Source organism: Acinonyx jubatus, chromosome B1 (assembly GCF_027475565.1).
Source record: "Acinonyx jubatus isolate Ajub_Pintada_27869175 chromosome B1, VMU_Ajub_asm_v1.0, whole genome shotgun sequence".
NCBI lineage: Eukaryota > Metazoa > Chordata > Mammalia > Carnivora > Felidae > Acinonyx > Acinonyx jubatus.
The window spans coordinates 2,318,450-2,336,646 of NC_069382.1; the positions used below are offsets into that span (position 1 = coordinate 2,318,450).

The window sequence follows — 18,197 nt, forward strand, 5'->3', positions numbered from 1 at the left end:
AATTTGTGTTCTGCTTAAATTAACCGAAGTTACTTTCTTGTTATCCACAGACAAGACTGTCTACGTTTGAACATAATAGGCATCGGACTTCTCATCAATAAAATCGTGGAAAATCAACCTGCCGCAAGAGACTGCCCATCGTAACACAGAGTAACATAAAAGAAGGTCTTTGGGAGCTTCTCAATGATCACGCCTTCAGGAGCTCCTGGCGAGTTTCATGTATTTACTCTCGTTTCAAAGATTTAAAGGGTAATACACGCACATGATAGTCATTAAAATGGCACAAAAGATACACAAATAATATAATGTTCTTCCAGCAATGGACTATTAATATATACGTTTGTTTCCCTTTCATACTTTTCTAAAAACATGGGAATAGGATATACATTTTTTGTGTTTGGCTTTTTCAACTTAACTATCCATCTTTGAAATTTTTCCATCAGCACACATGAATTAGATTTATTTTTTTTTAGGTGTATAGTATACTATTAATTGGATATGCCAGAAATTTTTCAGCCAGTCTACCTTTGAAGGACATTTAGGCCATTTCTAGTATTTTTCTAATGTCGCAATGAAATCTTTTTTCTGTAGCTACCCAGCAGCAGGAGTCTAAACATACAAGATAAATTCTATGAAGCAGAATCATTGCCTAACAGAATTTGTAACTTTTCGCGTGGCTAAATCTTACCAGATTGTCCTCCAAAGTGGTGCTCTGATTTCATTTCAACCATTATTTCATGAGGAGTGCTACAAAACACTTGGGCAATTGTGTGGTATCCAACCGCTAGCCTCTTCCCCTCCCCTGCCCTCCCCTCCCATTGGCCCTCCTCCTTCATACTATCTCTACTCTTGCTGCTCTGACAAATCATTTGTTCCTCATTCACATATCTTTGCTTAAGAATGAGGGCAAGCATCTCTTCACATGGAATAAGCTAGCCATTCAATTTTTTAAAAGATCACTATTGAAAGAACTTCATACACTAGAGTACCCACCCAAAGTACATCTAAATCTATCGATAGACAAAGATTGTATATATATATATATATATATATGTATGTGTGTGTGTGCGTGTGTGTACATGATATACATATATGTGTACACACACACACAATGGGATATTACTCAGTCAAAAATAAAAAAAAATTAAAAAAAAGAATGAGGTCTTGTCATTTGTGACAACGTGGATGGACCTGGATAGTATGATGCTGAGTGAAATAAGTCAGACAGAGAAAGACAAATACCATAGCTTTCACTCATATGTGGACTATAAAAATAAACAAAAAACAAACAGACCCTTGAACTGAGAACAAACTCATGGTTGCCAGAAGGAGGGTGGATAGGGGGGTGGGTGAAATGAAGATAAAGGGGATGAAGAGGCACGAATTTCCAGTTATCAAGTAAGTCACAGAGATGAAAGGTACAGCTTAAGATATACTATGAACAATAATGAAATAACATCGTATGGTTGGCAGATGGTGGGCGCACTTATCGTGGTGACCCCTGAGCAAGGAATGGGCTTGTGGAAACACTGTGTCCTACACCTGAAACTGACATAACGTTGCATGTCAATTTCAATAACAAATAACAAATAAAACATAAATAAAAATAATGAAAACAAAAAAATAATAATAATACAGCAAAGGTACAGTCCACAGTCTTTTAGTATGTGCACATGGTGTCATAATCATCGTTACGATTTAAGAACACTGCTGTCTTCCCTAAAGGAAACCCAGTATCCTCACCCTCCAACCTCTAGCTCCAGGCGACCACTGATCTGCTGTCTGTGTCTTCAATCTGCCTATTCTGGATGGTTGGTTTGTTTGTTTATTTATTTAAAATTTTTAATGTTTATTTACCTTTGAGACAGAGACAGAGTGTGAGCTGGGGAGGGGCAGAGAGAGAGGGAGACACAGAGTCAGAAGCTCCAGGCTCTGAGCTGCCAGCATAGAGCCCATCGCGGGGCTCCAACTCACGAGCTGTGAGATCATGACCTGAGCCGACGTCGGCCGCCCAACCGACTGAGCCACCCAGGCATCCCTGGGTGTAATCCTATGATGTGTATTTTGTGTGTGTGTGCATGGCTCCTCCTCCTAAGTATAATGTCTTCAAGACAACATTCCATTGTGTGGATATAGCATGCTTTGTCTGTTCATTAGTTGACAGACATCTGGCGGCTTCCATGTCTGGGCTATTGGCAATAATGCTCCTACAAGCATCGGGCACACAGTTTTGTGCGAACATATGTTCTTACGTGTTCTGCTGGCCATGCCTGCAGGAGTGAAATGGCTGCATCTTTTGGTAACTTTCTGTGTAACTGCTTGATGAACGGCCAGGCTGTTTTCTACAACACCTGCACCACGGTTACATTCTGTCCGTGAAGTAGGACAGCTCCAATCTATCCACAATTTTGCCGCCTCTCACCCACATGACCATCACCATCCCAGTGCTGTGAGATGGTGCCTCACTGTGGTTTATGTTTCCTGAATGACTAGTGATGTTGAGCAGCTTTTCGTTGCTTATCGATCACGTGTACCTACGTGGAGAGAGGTCTATTCAAATCCTTTGCTGACTTTTCAGTCAGGTTATTTGCTTTTGTTTTCTTGAACCTGAAAAGCCCTTTCTGTATTCTGGAATACAAGTCGCTTAACAGATGCATGTTTTACACTGGTTTTCTTCCATACTGTTTGTGTGTGTATGTGAGGTTGGGGGTGGGGTGATTCAGTTTAAATGGGGAAGCCAATTTATCATTCGGGTTCCTACTGGAGTTTCTGCATTAGGGTGGTCTTTCAACCCAAGCTGGTTTAGTATCCATTTAAAGATCACTGTCTTCCCGTTTATCTACTGACTGTAGATGATTAAGAGGTGGTTTATTTTCATCCATGAAAATAGGGTTTAGCCAAACTAGTGAGGCGAACTATTTTTCCTGACAATAAACTCATCATCACGTGGGAATAAAGATTCCGTGCTAAAGCAGGCTGCTATTTTGTCGGATTAGGAAGAAATGGTGTCATGCAAGGAAATGGGCAACAGCACAGTGATTGTACAGGCCGGGTTTGTCGGGTGAGTGAACCCAGAAGTCCACGGGGGATGGCGCACAGCTCCCCGGGGCGTCCTTAAGCGGAATTACTGGAGCATGTGCCGGGGGAGAAGGGAGGGCGCGTAACTCTAGGGTTTTTGGCTTAGAGCAAGAACAAACTTGACTCATCATTAGCGTTGGTCCAATGCATTTACTCTATGTCATTACCTCAAAATAACATAGCCCAATTTAAAGTACCACTGCTCACATTGTAATTTAAAGCTCTTCTAGTTTGAGCTACTGCATTTGGAATGGTGGCATTAGAGTAGTTTACGATTGATTACTCTTTTTGGTAGAGTTTTTATTTTAAATATAATAATACACAGGTTGGTATATGTATCCTTTGGAACCCCTCAGTATCTTGGTAAGAGTCTTATGAACTGAGTCGTGAGTGATAATCGTCACAAAATATTATACCCCTGTGCCTCTGAAAGGCAGCTCAGAGGTCAAAGCCTATATGGATATAATGTTCCCCCCCAAATTATTATGTTAATAGTGTTCTACAAGTAGGGTATAAAGTAGTCTATGTTGTTCAGGAGAAATGGGATGCTAATCGCATTACAAACATGTGTTTTCTCATCCCCGTCGGCAGTGACAACCGCAGCGAGTCTCGTGTGCAAAGAGCTTCTGCGTGCACAAAGTGAATGCTTTCCGCTGTCTCTTAATCTTCCCGACCACCCAGAAGGGACTTCCCCGCTGAGATGTCAGATGAAGACAGGCCCAAGAAGATTCTAACTCCTCCTCGATTACAAAACTAGCTGGTAGATGGGGGAAGAGTCTAACCTAGTGAATTTTTTTTTCACATATTTTCTTTCTCCGATAACTAAGGTAGAAATCAAGTAGCAGAGAAAGATCGGAAGCAGGGAAGGAGGATCTATCTATCTGCAGTGAACTTTTTCTTCCTGTAGAAGTCATGCGCCTCTCTCCCCGTCAATATACGGTCCTCACTTCTTTAGTGAAATACACTGAAATAGACTGCTTCTTATTAAATGTGACACATTGCATAAAACTATTGATTTAAGCAACTATCATAGTCGTGTGAGGTGCACGAGGAAGAGTTTTCCACACTTGACCGGCTGGAATCTCTAAAGGCAGAGTCTCTGGGCAGAGTCAGCTTGTCCTTCTCTGCCTGGACACCTCCGGAATGGAGGGCCCTGGTGTCTGTTTCTACTGTTCCCCAGAATAACTGCTTTAAAAATCTGATGTTGTGATCATTAAAAATGGAAAACCTTTGTTGCCATAATATACATTTCTTAGAAGTTAGAGATTTTTCCGTGCTTTCTTGGTTACTCCGAGTCCCTCTTGTAATTTTCTTAGGGCTATGTAGTTTACTTAGTTCCTTAATTGAGCTTCACCTTGGCTTCACTGTCTCCGTGTTTTTAGTATCTCTTCATATAGTAAGGATACTAGTTCCATATCTGGCCTACATACTGCATTCTTCCAGCTTTGTATTTGTCGGTTCTGCTGTGCCCAGCACTTCTTTTCCGTTCTATTGTAAAACACGGTTGTCTCTCCCGATACTTTTTTTATGTTTCCTCCAAGGTCGTGGCCTTTCCATTTCTTTTCAGCACAATAACGTGAAGGCCAAGTTGACATGTGCTTTAAAAAAATAACATGCGAGCATTTACCTTGCCTTTCCAGCTTGAATTTTCCGAAGTCTTTTCCATGAATGTCACCTTGAAAAGTAAATCCTCCCCTTTCAAGTCCTGATGACACCTGATGTGCATGAAGAAGAGAAAAACAATGCATGGCGGGGATTAATAATACTCTGTTCTGTCAAAATAGAACTGTATTCTCACAGCTAGATAGTACAGGTTAAATATGGTGTCTTGTGTCCTTCCTTCCAGTGACACGTCAGTTAAAAACTGGAAAAGACACACGTGAACTAGGACTAACATATATCCTCACTATTTCATTTTCACCATGAAACAGGTAGTAAAATCGAGAACATGTGCATGGGTCGTAAAGGGGGACAGATACAGGAATTCATATATAACCTACGTCATGTTAAACTCACTTTGTGACACACTCTTGGCTGGGGAGCATCACATGAGGCCACATACCCTTATGTCGGACAATGAGTCGGCACACGAACGATGGTTAACTTGCAAAGAAGGATATTAGTGGCGCTTGTTAAATTTCTATCTGGGAATGACTTTTTCTTTAGAACTGTCAGAGCGGTTACGCAATGGCCATGTTCAGACTTTGGGGTGGAATGTGGGGTTACATACAGGACGTGGGTCTAAGTGCCTGTTCTGTCCCTGTGTGACGACCATTCACAGGAAGTACTTACATAGCCATCTAGTCCCCAGTTGTCATTTTCAAACTTGCTTACAAAAATATCTGCGGGACCTTTAATTTGGAAAGCCTTCAGAAGTAAGTGAGCTTCTTCCTTCTTGTAAACACCTACGGAAAATCAAAGTCGGTTATTCTTACATTGGAGGATTTCACAAGGGTTAATAACTCAGGCGTTCAATCCATTTGATTTGGAATATGGTACAGAGAGGACAATATCAGAAGTAATGGAAATTATTGCTGTTATTTTTATATTTGAGCCTCAGTACTTCTGTTTTCCACGTACCCATCCGCTGCATTGCATTCGACGTCTTTATCCCACAGAAAGAATAAAGGTTATACACACTCAGTTATATTATTGTTTTAATCTAGCTTTTTAAATTCATATTTTGGTCATTTGTGAGGACAAAGAGACCCCAGCCAGAAGCCCTAATATGGCTACCTCTTGTTTTGTTTTTGTTTTTGATGTTTATTTATTTTTGAGAGAGAGAGAGAAAGAGAGAGAGAGAGAGAGAGAGAGAGTGAATAGAGGAGGGGCAGAGAGGGGGGAGACACAGAATTGGCAGCAGGTCCCAGGCTCCGAGCTGTCAGCACAGAGCCTGACTCGGGGCCTGAACTCAAGAACCGGGAGAACATGACCTGAGCCGAAGTCGGATGCTTGACTGACTGAAACCCAGGTGCCCCTAAATATGGCTCCTTCTAAAGACAGAGTGAACAGCACGGCGAGCGGAACGTGCCGAGCATCCCTGAGTAGCCGGTGCGGTTCTGGGCAGGACAGACCGCACAGTCACACCTCTCGTGAGGCGGCGAGAATGACACTTAACAGTACGGCCCAGAGATGAGGTGACGTGGCGAGGCGCAGGCGGGGACTGTGCTGACAGCCAGAGCTCGCTCCCCACCCCATGGAGGAAGTAGGTAAATAAGTAAACAAACAAGTGCTAAATGAATAATAACCTAAAACCAAAATGTCCTCCGTGCCGAGAACACGGGGTCAAAGGAAGATGCTGCTGCCCGTTCCAGAAAACGCGGCCGTGAGCTACTAATTCACACTAACTGCTAACTAACTAGAGAAGCTAATCTCTACTGTCCCAGGACCTGGTCTCCGCTGGCGGGCACACAGGGTGGAGGGGAACCAGTGGGGCCCAGCTGACAAGAGGGACTGCCCCAGGCCTTCTGGGCTGGTCTTCCTCCCGCCCTCAGCCGCTCCGTGTTGTTGGCATTACATCCAACCTCTAAAACTCTGAAGCCCAGGGCTACACGCTCTAGGGAGACGTAATGAAATACGGTCTCATGTGGCAAACAGCCACCCCCACAGGGCCTCAGTGTGGCCGCGGCTGGCTCTGCACGCTCTGCCTTCCTCCTCCCTCCCTCTTCAGGGAGCCACCTTCTTTGAGAAAGGAATAAATCCAAACTCTACCAGGAGAAAGATTAAGCCAGGCAGCTGGGGAAGACTGAGGGATCTGGACATTTAAAAAAGTTCCTGGGTGGATTTTGATGACGGGTACCTTTGGGCACGTGGCCCAATCACTTTTCCAGTTATAGGTTCAACGTAGGAAGTCGCGTGTGGCAGCGAGACCGTGGGCTCACAGATAGGTGCCTGCTAAGCCTCTCGGAGTTGAAATTATTTTGCTTTTCCTCAATCCATAGTATGTATATTGGGACGTTTTCCACTTCCAGGAAGCAGGAAAGGGGAATGTGAGGAAGGGGGGGATCTTGAGCCGCCATCATACTTTCCAGTGACTGGAGAAAGAGCAGGTGCCATTCGGGGCCCCTTGGTATTCAGGCCCAGGGCTGGGCCTTGAGAATAGCTCAGAGAAAATCCCTACCCTCATGGAGTTGGTCTATAGACAAGGATACATAGCTGTGAGAAGTGAAATAAATGAGAAGATTTTAAAAGACATTATATAGTCAGAAAGGCGATACACTTATTAAGAGTGTGTACTGGAGGTTCCAAGTGCTGAAATCCTGATTTCTGAGTTCAAATTCTACCTCTACCAAAGCACCTTAGCAAAGACACTTCATTTTTCTGGGTCTTTCTTTCTTTCTCTCTCTCTCTCTCTTTCTCTCTTTTATCATCAGTAAAGAATGTGTCTGATCAAGATGCTCATATCATAGGACAGACGTAAGAATGAGGAAGATAATACATGTTAAGTACATAAAATGGGGTCTGGCATATAAATTAGAGCTGCTTTTATTTTAACAGCAGGATGACAAATAAATCTCACGAGGACCGTGAGTTGAAAACAAGGATACTGACACAATGAAGTTTGGAGACATGTAGCTCTGGATATAAATCTTACATCTTTGACTTAGTATGTCACATGCATAATCGCAAGCACATTAATTAGCTTTTCTGGGCTGGTTCTATAATCTTTAAAAATGAGAATACCAACCTACCATGGCTATCGAGAGGATCCCATGAGACACAGCTTATGCAAAGCCAATGTAATTTTAATGAGCATTTAATAAATGGTAGCTCCCTCCTCTGTGAGGAGATAAAGGGTCTGTCTCGGTCCACATTCTTCGTTGAGGAAGATGAAACTCCTCAGGGCCTACCTGTCAATTTCAGCTCCACCTGCGAGGCTTCGAGGAAGGTCGCGTTCACCTTACTACTTGTTGCGTTGAACCAGTCAACTGTTAGAGTTGCAGGTTGTCTTTTCCCTAAATATTCATAATATCCCTTCCACACTGAATTGATAAAAAATACATCTGAAGGAACTGTGGGGGGGAAAAAACCAGAGGAATGTTAGCGCCCACAGAAAAATTAAATTTAGATATTCTACAACACAGAGGCATAATACGTGTTGAGTGAGAGATCACAGATCATGACGGTGATGAGGACAGAGATGACCTATCCCAGGCCCTCTACGGCATGTATGCGATGGAAATGGAATGGGGAGGGAGACTGCTGTGAGATGCACCCCCACGTCCGTGTGTTGATTTGTGGGAGAAACACTTTAGGTGCCAAAACGTTCCTTTTTTAACGGAGCTGCCAAGGCCAGAGGGTGCGGTGAACCAGAGCGACTGATATGAGGTGAGGTTATTGTGTCTGATAATAAGATGTTAGACTGACCCGGGAAACCACGACCGGTTGTTCATTAACATCCAGGTCGACTCTTTGGAAGACACAGAAAGCTCAGAGAGCTGGCATGTATCATCCACCAGGAACTGCCTGCCCTTGGAAAGCTTGCACGTCAAAGCGCCAGTAAAAGGCGCTCACCCAGCTCATAAAGACACAAGTGCTCTGGGGCGGGAGGTCTTTATCTCACAAGGAGATCCCAATCCACCCACCCAAGCTCTTCTATTCTTGTGAAAAACATCCCTGATTGCTAAGAAAGTTAGAGACAACGATGTCAAATGCCATGGAGGTACGTAAAGATGCATTTCTCCCTAAATCAAGGTTTTTAGCGAATCCACTTGCTGGAACCAATTTCTAGGACACACATAGACTATCTACGTTCATGTGCCCCTTTCAGCGCAACTGGCCATCGTCCTGTCTTGCCAGCTCGGCCGTGCCTATGAAACCGAGCCCAGCTAGGGAGGCAGCCAAGAAGGAGCGAGCGTCGGCCCTTCCCGTGGCTCTCAGTAGACTCAGCTTGTGATCATAGTGCTTTTTACAAGTTTAGGAAAGGTTAAAAACTACGATACCAACACGACATAGCACACATCTGCTTATTGATAAGGGACGTTCAACACGTCTGCCTGTCTATCAGTGGCCATTTTGGGGCCCAGTTTTCAGGCAAACCTGAAAAGACTGTATTTTCCTTCACTAAAATTAACAGGCTTTAGAATCCTATCAGGGTTGTTTTCCCTACGTGAGAATGTACCCACTCGGCTGAAGCTATGAATGTACTGGTTCCAGCCCGTCACTGACGAGTGGCTCTTGTTGGTGTATCAGAGGAATGGGTCATGCCTGACTGGGTGCAGGAAGGTGTAACCAGCGTCCCAGAGCTGGCTTGCTTGTATCAACATGGCCATCGGCAATGTGGTGACGGTGATCCCTGGGGGCCTTCTCATCTGCTCTGTTGCTGCTGGTTTGCAGCGTGACACGACAAACGCAAGCGGAGATTTGTTACGACGCGCTACCTCGACAGACAACCACAATTAGCAAGTCCCCTCGGAGGGAATGAGGAAAGGTGGACGGGTGAGGATGGAAGCACCTTCAAAATAAAGTATGCAAGTATCTCAATATCTGAAACAAAAAAATAAGCAAACAAAAACAGAACAAACACACCATCACAGCAACAGATTGTGTTTCCTTTCACTGAGGACAATGTTATCTGGATAAAAGACTATTGATTTCCGTATTCGGTTTGTAAATAACATTTGAATACTGATTTTAAGAAGGAGTTTTCACGCTTCATGGCGTACGTTGGAAAAATTCCTTTCATCGTGTCGGGACGTTGGCCCGGCTGAGACTGCAGTGTTTTAACACAGCGTTGTGACTCAACGGGAGCGTTACACATACGGTTTCCGCACTGATGTCAGGACAGACCTTCCTGTCTAAAAGATTGGTGTTCAGAGTCGAATAAGGAAACTACTAGGGAAATGACCTTATATATGTACGCAAGCTTTCTATATCTGTTAAAAAAAAAGGTTGACTTACATTGTAAGTTGGGGACACAATGCATGATGAAAAGAGTCTCTAACTTTATAACACAGAGGATTTGGAGCAGTAAGCATGTCGCTTAGGAAACAGGACTGCATCTTTCAATTTTCTGTGTGATGCATCTAGCAAGGCACCACATACAACAAAAAGCAATAATTAACACACTGGGAGGCAGAGGATGCCTGGATTACGGAGATACGGGGGGAAAAATGGAGCTCTACATCCGATCGGCTCAAGGAAACAGCTGACGTTGTCCCAATGCCTCATTCACATCAGCTTCTGGTTTAGAGGAAAGAATCGCAACCCTCTTTATAAGGCTCTCCATTATATCACATCCTATGATCAACAGTTCGAGTCCGTTTCTGCCCACACAATGCCCGAGGCACCTTTTAATGAAACCGTGTGTGATCGTGCCGCAGGTTCTCGTCTTAAGTAAAGTGTTGTCATTCCGTTAACAAACCACCGTCAGGAAAGAAAGAAATGTGCGTGGGCTCGGCGCGCTAGGTGGCTGCATCGCTAACCCGCTCATGGTCTAGTGGAGTCGGAAGTTTGCGTGTTAAAATCTGTTTCCCTGTACAGAGTAGAGAACAAATCGCTTATGTGGTTGAGATCTAGGACTGTTCTGGAATACAAACCTGGAGTTTTAGTAACTGTCTCATTAACTTCTCCCACTCCTTTACCTACAAGTAAAAAGACAAATTATCATTTTCAAAAACATTTATTTTTGAATAAGTTTGAAAAAATGTCAAATTGAGGCAATTTTCCTTTCTCCAGATTGCTTGAAGGTACAAAATAGGAATGTCTTCTACATATCCATTTAAACCCCTACATTCACAGCAGAGTATCCTTTGTGTTTGACAAAAAAAAAACGGAGCTTAATGGTGAAAACCAGTGCAGCTGTGACAGGTGCATGTCTGTGTGGTGTGCTACAACAGAGAGCCTTGCAAACGAGGGTGGTTGATATCCATTTTCTCGATCCTATTTGGGATATGCTAGCCGCCAGTGAAAGGTGGCATACAGAACAACTAAGATTTCGTAGCCTCTCTTGACTTTCCAAGTCCTCACCCAAATCAACGGAAGTACAAATCGACAGATATTGAATAACACCAAATTGTTTCCCTTGCAGGACGTTTACTTTGGTCTATCACGTCGGATTTAACTCAAAATCTCTTAGCATTTATAGGTCTGCATCAAACTACAAATTACGTTTTTAAAGTTCGCATTCTTCTGCATCTGATGGAGAAGGGCAAGGGAGACAAGAATTCCTAATTTGGAAATATAAATAGGCTTCCAGAGAGTAAAACTAAAGTCACAGATTTTATCACACTCCATATTTAGTGTTTATGCCATGTAGTATTTGATGCGTGTGTGATCTGTGTTTGGTGGGGAATCTCAAAGTTCAGCTGTCATCAGATCTGACCCTGCCTTAGGGCTCTCATTTGTAAGTACACAAATACGTGGGTAATTGATGCATCACCTACGTGCCAATCGCTTTTGTCATTTGAACCAATGTAAAGAATACACAGATGTATATCCCGCCACCAAACAGCCTGTGGTCTTAAAAATAACGGCTTCGTTTATATATCCACCAATCCTGGGTGATATTTGCCCATTTTCATTAAAAAAAAAATACATTTTCCAAAAATATGGTGTGTATTATTGGCCTTTTAGCGCATGATGTTTTTCTTGAACCAGACAGCTTTTCTCTGTGGCTTCAAGTGTGACTAGCAAATAGTAAAACCTACATGTCTACTTAGACTATGCCTCCGTTGTACCAAACACTTACTACGCACACGTTCACACACACAGCTCACCACATGAAGCACAGATTCAGCTGGGGTGACCGACATCACTTCCATGATGCTGTTTACTTATGGATCTTACGACGGAAGCTAGCCCGATGGATGGGCAGTTGATGCTCCTGCTAGGGGCTCGGCAGGGAGGGGCGTTCACTCCCTCCTCAGCGACTTACTTTTACAGACAGGCGATTTTCCCGTCCACCTCATATCTGCTTTACACGTCCTGTGCTCAGACCCGGCCGCGAGGAAGAACCCCGGATGGCAGGTGTACACCAAGGTGTAACCGAAGGTGGGGAGGTCTATCGCTCTCACGTCCGCGTGGGCTGGCGTTTCTGGCTGTCTGCAGGCGTGGGCTGAAACGGCACGCGTTCTGTTAGGAAGCACTGGCACTTTGCGTAAGATAGAGTTAGAGTCTACAGAAATCAGGAACTGCGGCAAAATTTGGAAGTGGCTGCAAAGTCACGTTGCAACTTAAAATTGAGAGTATGGTATCTTGAAATATCCCCAATATTCCCTGAAACTTTTAACATCATGAAAACTTGGGATTTGCCAGCTCTCCCTACCTATCCTTCCTTCCCCGCCCCTCCTCTCTCTACTCTCCCTGTCTGCGTATAAGTAAGTGTGTGTAATTAATTACGTGTAGAAATTTAGAATATAAATCAGAGCGCTGAAATAAATAGATCACTTCTGATATCCCATTAAGATAAACGATATGTCACATTTCCTTAAAAGACCATCCCTATAAGCTAAACACACACAGATCGTCACAGGTATAGAAATACACTTTTTTTAAAATTTATATTTCATTTTAATTTTTTTAAGTTTATTTATTTTGAGAGGGAGAGAAAGAGACTGACAAGATGGGTGGAGAGAGGCAGAAAGAGAGGGAGCGAGAGAGAATCCCAAGCAGGCTCTGCACGGACTGTGCAGAGCCCAATGTGGGGCTTGAACCCACGAACCATGAGATCAGGGTCTGAGGTAAAGTCAAGAGTTGAATGCTTAACCAACTGAGCCACCCAGGCACCCCTTCAATTTTTATTTTAAAGACATTGAGAGAGAAAGAGAGAGAGAGAAAGAGAGAGTGCACATGTGCAAGAGGGGGAGGAGCAAGGGAAAGAGAGAATCCCAAGCAGGTTCCACACTCTGTATGGACCCCTACTCAGGGCTCGATCCCACGACCCTGGGATCACGACCTGAGCCCAAATCAAGAGTTGGATGCTCAACCAACTGAGCCACCCAGCCTGCCCCACAAAACAGAAATATGCCTTGATTTTTGTCTGATGGCAGCTAACAAGACTGTTATTGAGTTAATTCAATAATTTTGGTAAAAATTTGATTTATGTTTAGAAAGCTGAGTGCAATGTTACAGATTCTTACTTCTCTTAAAATGTAATTTAGGAGTAAGTAAGACTGCAATGTTTAAATCTCAAGTAACTTCTTACGTATGTCTCAAGAAATGGACTTCTTCACAGATGATTATAAAACAAGTTGACAACATTAAAATTATGAATGCAACTGTTTTAAGTATCATACTATTTTCTGCTTCAGCAAACTTTCAACATACGAATACCTGATATTAGCAAGCTCCAAGATCCACAGGCACAAACACACACGTGTTTGTATATGTACATATACACAGACATACAAGTCTATATGCAAATATATATACACATATATATGCATATCTGTGCACACATAATATCCACATATATCATTTGACTAGAGTATTAGAGATGATAGCTTTGAATTAAATATACATCTGATAATACTGATAAATACACAAAAATCACATTTTATACACCATTAAAAGAATTTTTCATGACCTTCTACTTTTTTTGATTCTCTTATTTAACACAGTAAGATTAAAATTTTTTATTTCATTAAGCTGATAGAGGATGAAATACTGACTTATGAATCGTTCCCACAATATCTTTTCTATTTCTCATGATTAAGTCACAAAATAAAATGTTACCCTACATAACAATTTGAATGATAAATTCATATGGACTTCAAAAATAACGTTTAAGGGGTGCCTGGGTGGCTCAGTCGGTTGAGCGTCCGACTCTTGATTTGGGCTCAGGTCATGATCCCAGGGTTGTGGGATCAAGACCCATTTCAGGCTCCACACTGAGCTTGGAGCCTGCTTGAGATTCTCTCTCTCTCTCTCTCTCTCTCTCTCTCTCTCTCTCTCCGCCCCCCCACCACCCTCTCCCCTGCTTGCTCTTTCTCTAAAATAGAAAAATAACATTTAAGATATTTCTATTAATATCATGACATATTTCATGATCCATTTTACCCTCTCTTTAATAATCTGATGTAAACATTCTAGAAGAATAATAGCATGGATAAGAAAGTTTCCTTTCTGTGAGTGTTACCGATGTCATTCACTTGTGTTTGGTTTAGGGCATGTTCTCAGACCTTAGCGCGCCCCAGTATCACCCGCAGAGCTGGGTGATGATAGCGTGCTGTCGCTCCTTTTTGCTCCCACTGGGGCTCCAGCCCCTGAGTTTCTGATTCCCAAAGTCTGGGGCCACAGCTTGAGAATTTTAATCACTACCCAACTCCCAGGTGACGCTGATGCTGCTAGTTCTAGGGAATCAAACTCTGAGAAATTCTGGTCTAGGGAATTAGAAATTAATAAACAAACAAAAATCAGGCAATTCCTCATTATTTCCCTTGAGGGCAAACGCCTCCCAGAGGTTCGAGAACACATAGGCTGTGGCTGGCTGCGGTGGAAGAAATCACACTTACGTATACATTCTGTCTGTATCCCACTCCAAGTTAAATTTGCCAGGCAAGTCCGAGTCGTAGAACCTTGGATGTGGTAACCTTTTCTGCACCTGAAAAACACGGTGCTTCCAACCTAGAGAGGAAATCCAACATGGGCTTCAGAGGCGGGGCGGACGTGCGAGATACAATGTCATCACGCCAGAAGGCTCATTCCAGGGTAAGATACGCGAGTGACATCTCTCTTCCATGTCAGGCCATTGTTTGAGCCAGCATGGACGTTTCAACTGCGTGTTATGGCTGAGTTGCTCAATGCACGAGGTGAGGATACAGGCAGGTACAGAGAACTGTGGTCATTTAAGAGGGAGTTTACTTGGGTGACGAAAGAACGCTTTTTCTCTTTCCTTTTGGCCCTCTGTGTCTTCAGATTGTAATAATTTTTTTCCCCTTTCCATTATTTCCTGCTATCCCTATTTAAGGTGTTGGCTTTACCCAATTGCTTTTGTTGACACTGCTGGGGATTGGCCAGCTCCTGCTCTATCGTAGAATCTCTCGAAACTCAGTCTATCCTCCTGAAGCAGCAGATACTTGGACTCTTTATTGCCACCCGCATGCCTGAAGTATCTTCCCAATAGACCTTCACAACCTCCCCTACCCCCCCCTTAGTTGTTGATATCTTGCTAACTTTCACTTCTGCACATTCTTTCCTGACCTTCCAAGGATGCATCATATGCTTCTTACTGCAATGTCCTAGAAGCACCTGTATGTTTATCTACTTCCCCAACTTAACTGGAAATGCCTTGAAGGGAAGGTTCCCAGTGGTCTGTAGACATGTTTTTTGAGGATCAGTGATGGTCATGTGTTGAAGGGAATCAATGATCTCTCCTGGTCACCGATCACTTATATCCAGGACATGCAGGTTGGGGAGAACAGAAAACGGAAGAGAAGTACGCTCACAGAAAGGTGGTCTACACCTGGAAGGCAGCTTCGCGCACCCTGTGGTTCGGAATGGGACCAAGTGGGTTCCTAAGGCATGAATTATGAAGCCATGTAAGTGCACAGGTGAAGAGTGCACCCTGATTCCTGCTCAGAGGATTCAAACCAGGTCCTTAATTCCTCTACATGTGTCTTCCCATCTTGGTCAGTCCCTATCTCCCTCATTGGGATTTGGGGGAGAAGAACTATGAGTAAACCATGGGGCAATAGTTGCTGCACTGAATAGTGATGAAGCATGTCAGAAAAAAAATAAAAAATAAACAAGCTGTTCCTTACCACTGGCACCTGAAAGTAGAGATTGGAATTTATACAGAAAAAAAAAAATCAAATTTACCTAAACTGCAAAGGAATAACGGATTTGAGATGCAGAGATGGGTAAAGAGTAATCCATCACCTATCAGGAATACCCTCCATCGAATTTCCTTGTCAGGATGTCACTGACCCCAATCGGACCTCCTGGCAAATACGCGACATTATTTACTAGCAAGAAGAAAAGAGAGAGCCTCTATCAGGTACTGGTCGGAGGAAAAGACAGTGTCCTTCTCAATAGAGTATCTTTTAGCAGAAGATGCCTGGCCAGTCCAGATTGATCACTGTAAATTAACCTGGTGTTTATGAATTGACGGGACGTGGCCCGCCGGAGACTGGAGGGCGGCATTTAAATTGCGTAATGAACACAGCATGACAAGGGATGTTCTAAAACCGAAGCGGCTCACTCTGCGTGAGGACGTTGCAGAACGCAGTGCTGAAGAAAACAAAACTCTGTTATATTCACAACCTAATGTGTCCTGACGAAAACGAAAGAAGAAACAAGAAACATTTGGGGACGATTCCTCTGACAGGGTTAGCCACCTCCTTAAAGGATGGCGTCTGTGTCTTTAAAGTATTAGCGAATCTTGCTTTTGGATCCAACCTATCATTCTTGTTAGTGTAACTTGATTTTGTCATCAGAGGAGTGAGAAATGTATCCATTCCTATTAGTTTCTTAAGATAGATCCCAGGGATAGGATGCCGAGTGTAGTCACTAAATGTGGACTTCACGTGGGCTCTTTGAGGGCAGATGAGGAACCCGTGGGGAGTCAGTGACAGCATTACTCAGTATAGTATTTGCAGGCCTTGCCGTATATGTGGCATGACATTTCTACATGCCAGTGAGCATTTCCCTGAGGATCGGGCCATATTTGACACCTAACATAAAATACGCCAGATTGTGCCTCATAGGTACCTACGACAAGTTCCTCTGGGGGGTGTAGGAATGCCATCAGGAAGTAGCCAAGGTGTGTTAGAGCCAACCAAGAAAGAATATGTTAGGTTTCAGGAAAGCCTCAGTGAAGTGGCTGAAGAGAAAAGGCTTTTTATTCTTAATTAGTGGGCTCTCTAACTTGAATGCACTACACATATTTAACTGTGGCTTTCAAAGCCATCTCATCATCGGGCTGTGAAGTCACTTGATCACTTAAGACGGTGGCAACATTTTATTTCAAGGTTCATTACCTCCCAGTTTTGGTTATTCCTCTAATACTACCTAACGCGTTAATGTACTTTTTATTTAAGAAGTCAAACGAACGTCAAACGTGGTATCAAGTATGCAAATAGTTCGTACCCAGAGGTGGCATGGGAAAGAAATATCACAAAGTAAGCCTACGAGCTGAGGAGGCTGAATGCGTTTCCTTCTGCTTTTGTCTCTAACATCTGGTATCATTTGCCCATGATGCATCGGGTCACTGAACAGTGTATTGTTATGTGTAGCTATTCAGTGACCAGTCACTCTGGAGAACTGCCATGACAGTTCAGCGAACAGAAGACATCGCGTCATGCAAACTTTCAAGTAGGGATCAATACGACAATCGCTACTGTGTGAATTAAGATGCCTCCAGCTATCCCAATTTTGACAGTTAAGATACCACGTGGGCATCGTCTCCGAATCAACGCATCTCCGCAAATATACGATGAATCAGGGTACGTGAAACCATGCGCGCAGGTTCGAGTGTCAACTGCATTTTATACTTACAGAGCAACGGGGCGAAATAAGAATGGAATACCTCATATCCTCTGGAGCTATTCTGTATTCCAAAGTGTGGAGTGCCGGGGTCTGGGCAGCTGTTATGAGCTGGATCTGAAGTGCACATAAAAACAAAACAAAACAAAGAGCGCCAGACACGGTTACTCTAGGGACTCTAACATTTTTACTCAAAGGTCATAAAAACTTGAGAAAACTGGGGGGGTCTGGGTGGCTCCGTTGGTTAAGTGCCCGACTCTGGATTTCGGGTCAGGTCATGATCTCACGGTCTCGAGATAGAGCCCCACATAGGGCTCTGCGCTGAGCCCGGAGTCTGCTTGGGATCCTCTCTCCTTCTCTCTCCACCCCTCCCCTGCTCATTCCCTCCCTCTCCCTCTCTCTCTCTCTCTCTAAAAATAGATAAACTATAAAAAATTGAGAAAATTATATTTTGGCAGATATGTAAGATGTTTTGCATTCAAGTTAAAAATCAAAGTAAATTGCTATTTTCATCTTCTTTTCAGACTTCTTTAGGTATTCCTCTTTAGTTCTTTATCAGATTCGAAATTGCTCCGTGTATTATTTTCTGTATCGGAATGAACACTCTTTTCCATTTTCTGGTCAGACATAGTATACTGGTTGGTCCACTAATATGCTGTCTTCAATAATTATTATGATCCCTCGGTTCTTAAGGA

General features: G+C 43.3%; 1 protein-coding gene across 3 annotated transcripts in view; it reads right to left on the reverse strand.

The window, feature by feature from the left end:
• Positions 1-18,197, reverse strand: part of CSMD1 (CUB and Sushi multiple domains 1) — a 1,996,605-nt gene that overhangs the window by 9,134 nt on the left and 1,969,274 nt on the right. For 2 of the 3 annotated variants that reach the window (XM_027049973.2, XM_053217751.1), the window contains 7 exons: positions 17,546-17,619; positions 14,532-14,643; positions 11,954-12,133; positions 10,617-10,661; positions 7,929-8,090; positions 5,371-5,483; positions 4,706-4,793 (listed from right to left, as the gene is read on the reverse strand). In XM_027049973.2, the coding sequence (XP_026905774.1) occupies positions 4,706-4,793; positions 5,371-5,483; positions 7,929-8,090; positions 10,617-10,661; positions 11,954-12,133; positions 14,532-14,643; positions 17,546-17,619 (774 nt within the window). The remainder of the gene's footprint in view (positions 1-4,705; positions 4,794-5,370; positions 5,484-7,928; positions 8,091-10,616; positions 10,662-11,953; positions 12,134-14,531; positions 14,644-17,545; positions 17,620-18,197) is intronic. The other variant, XM_027049974.2, reaches the window with a different exon arrangement.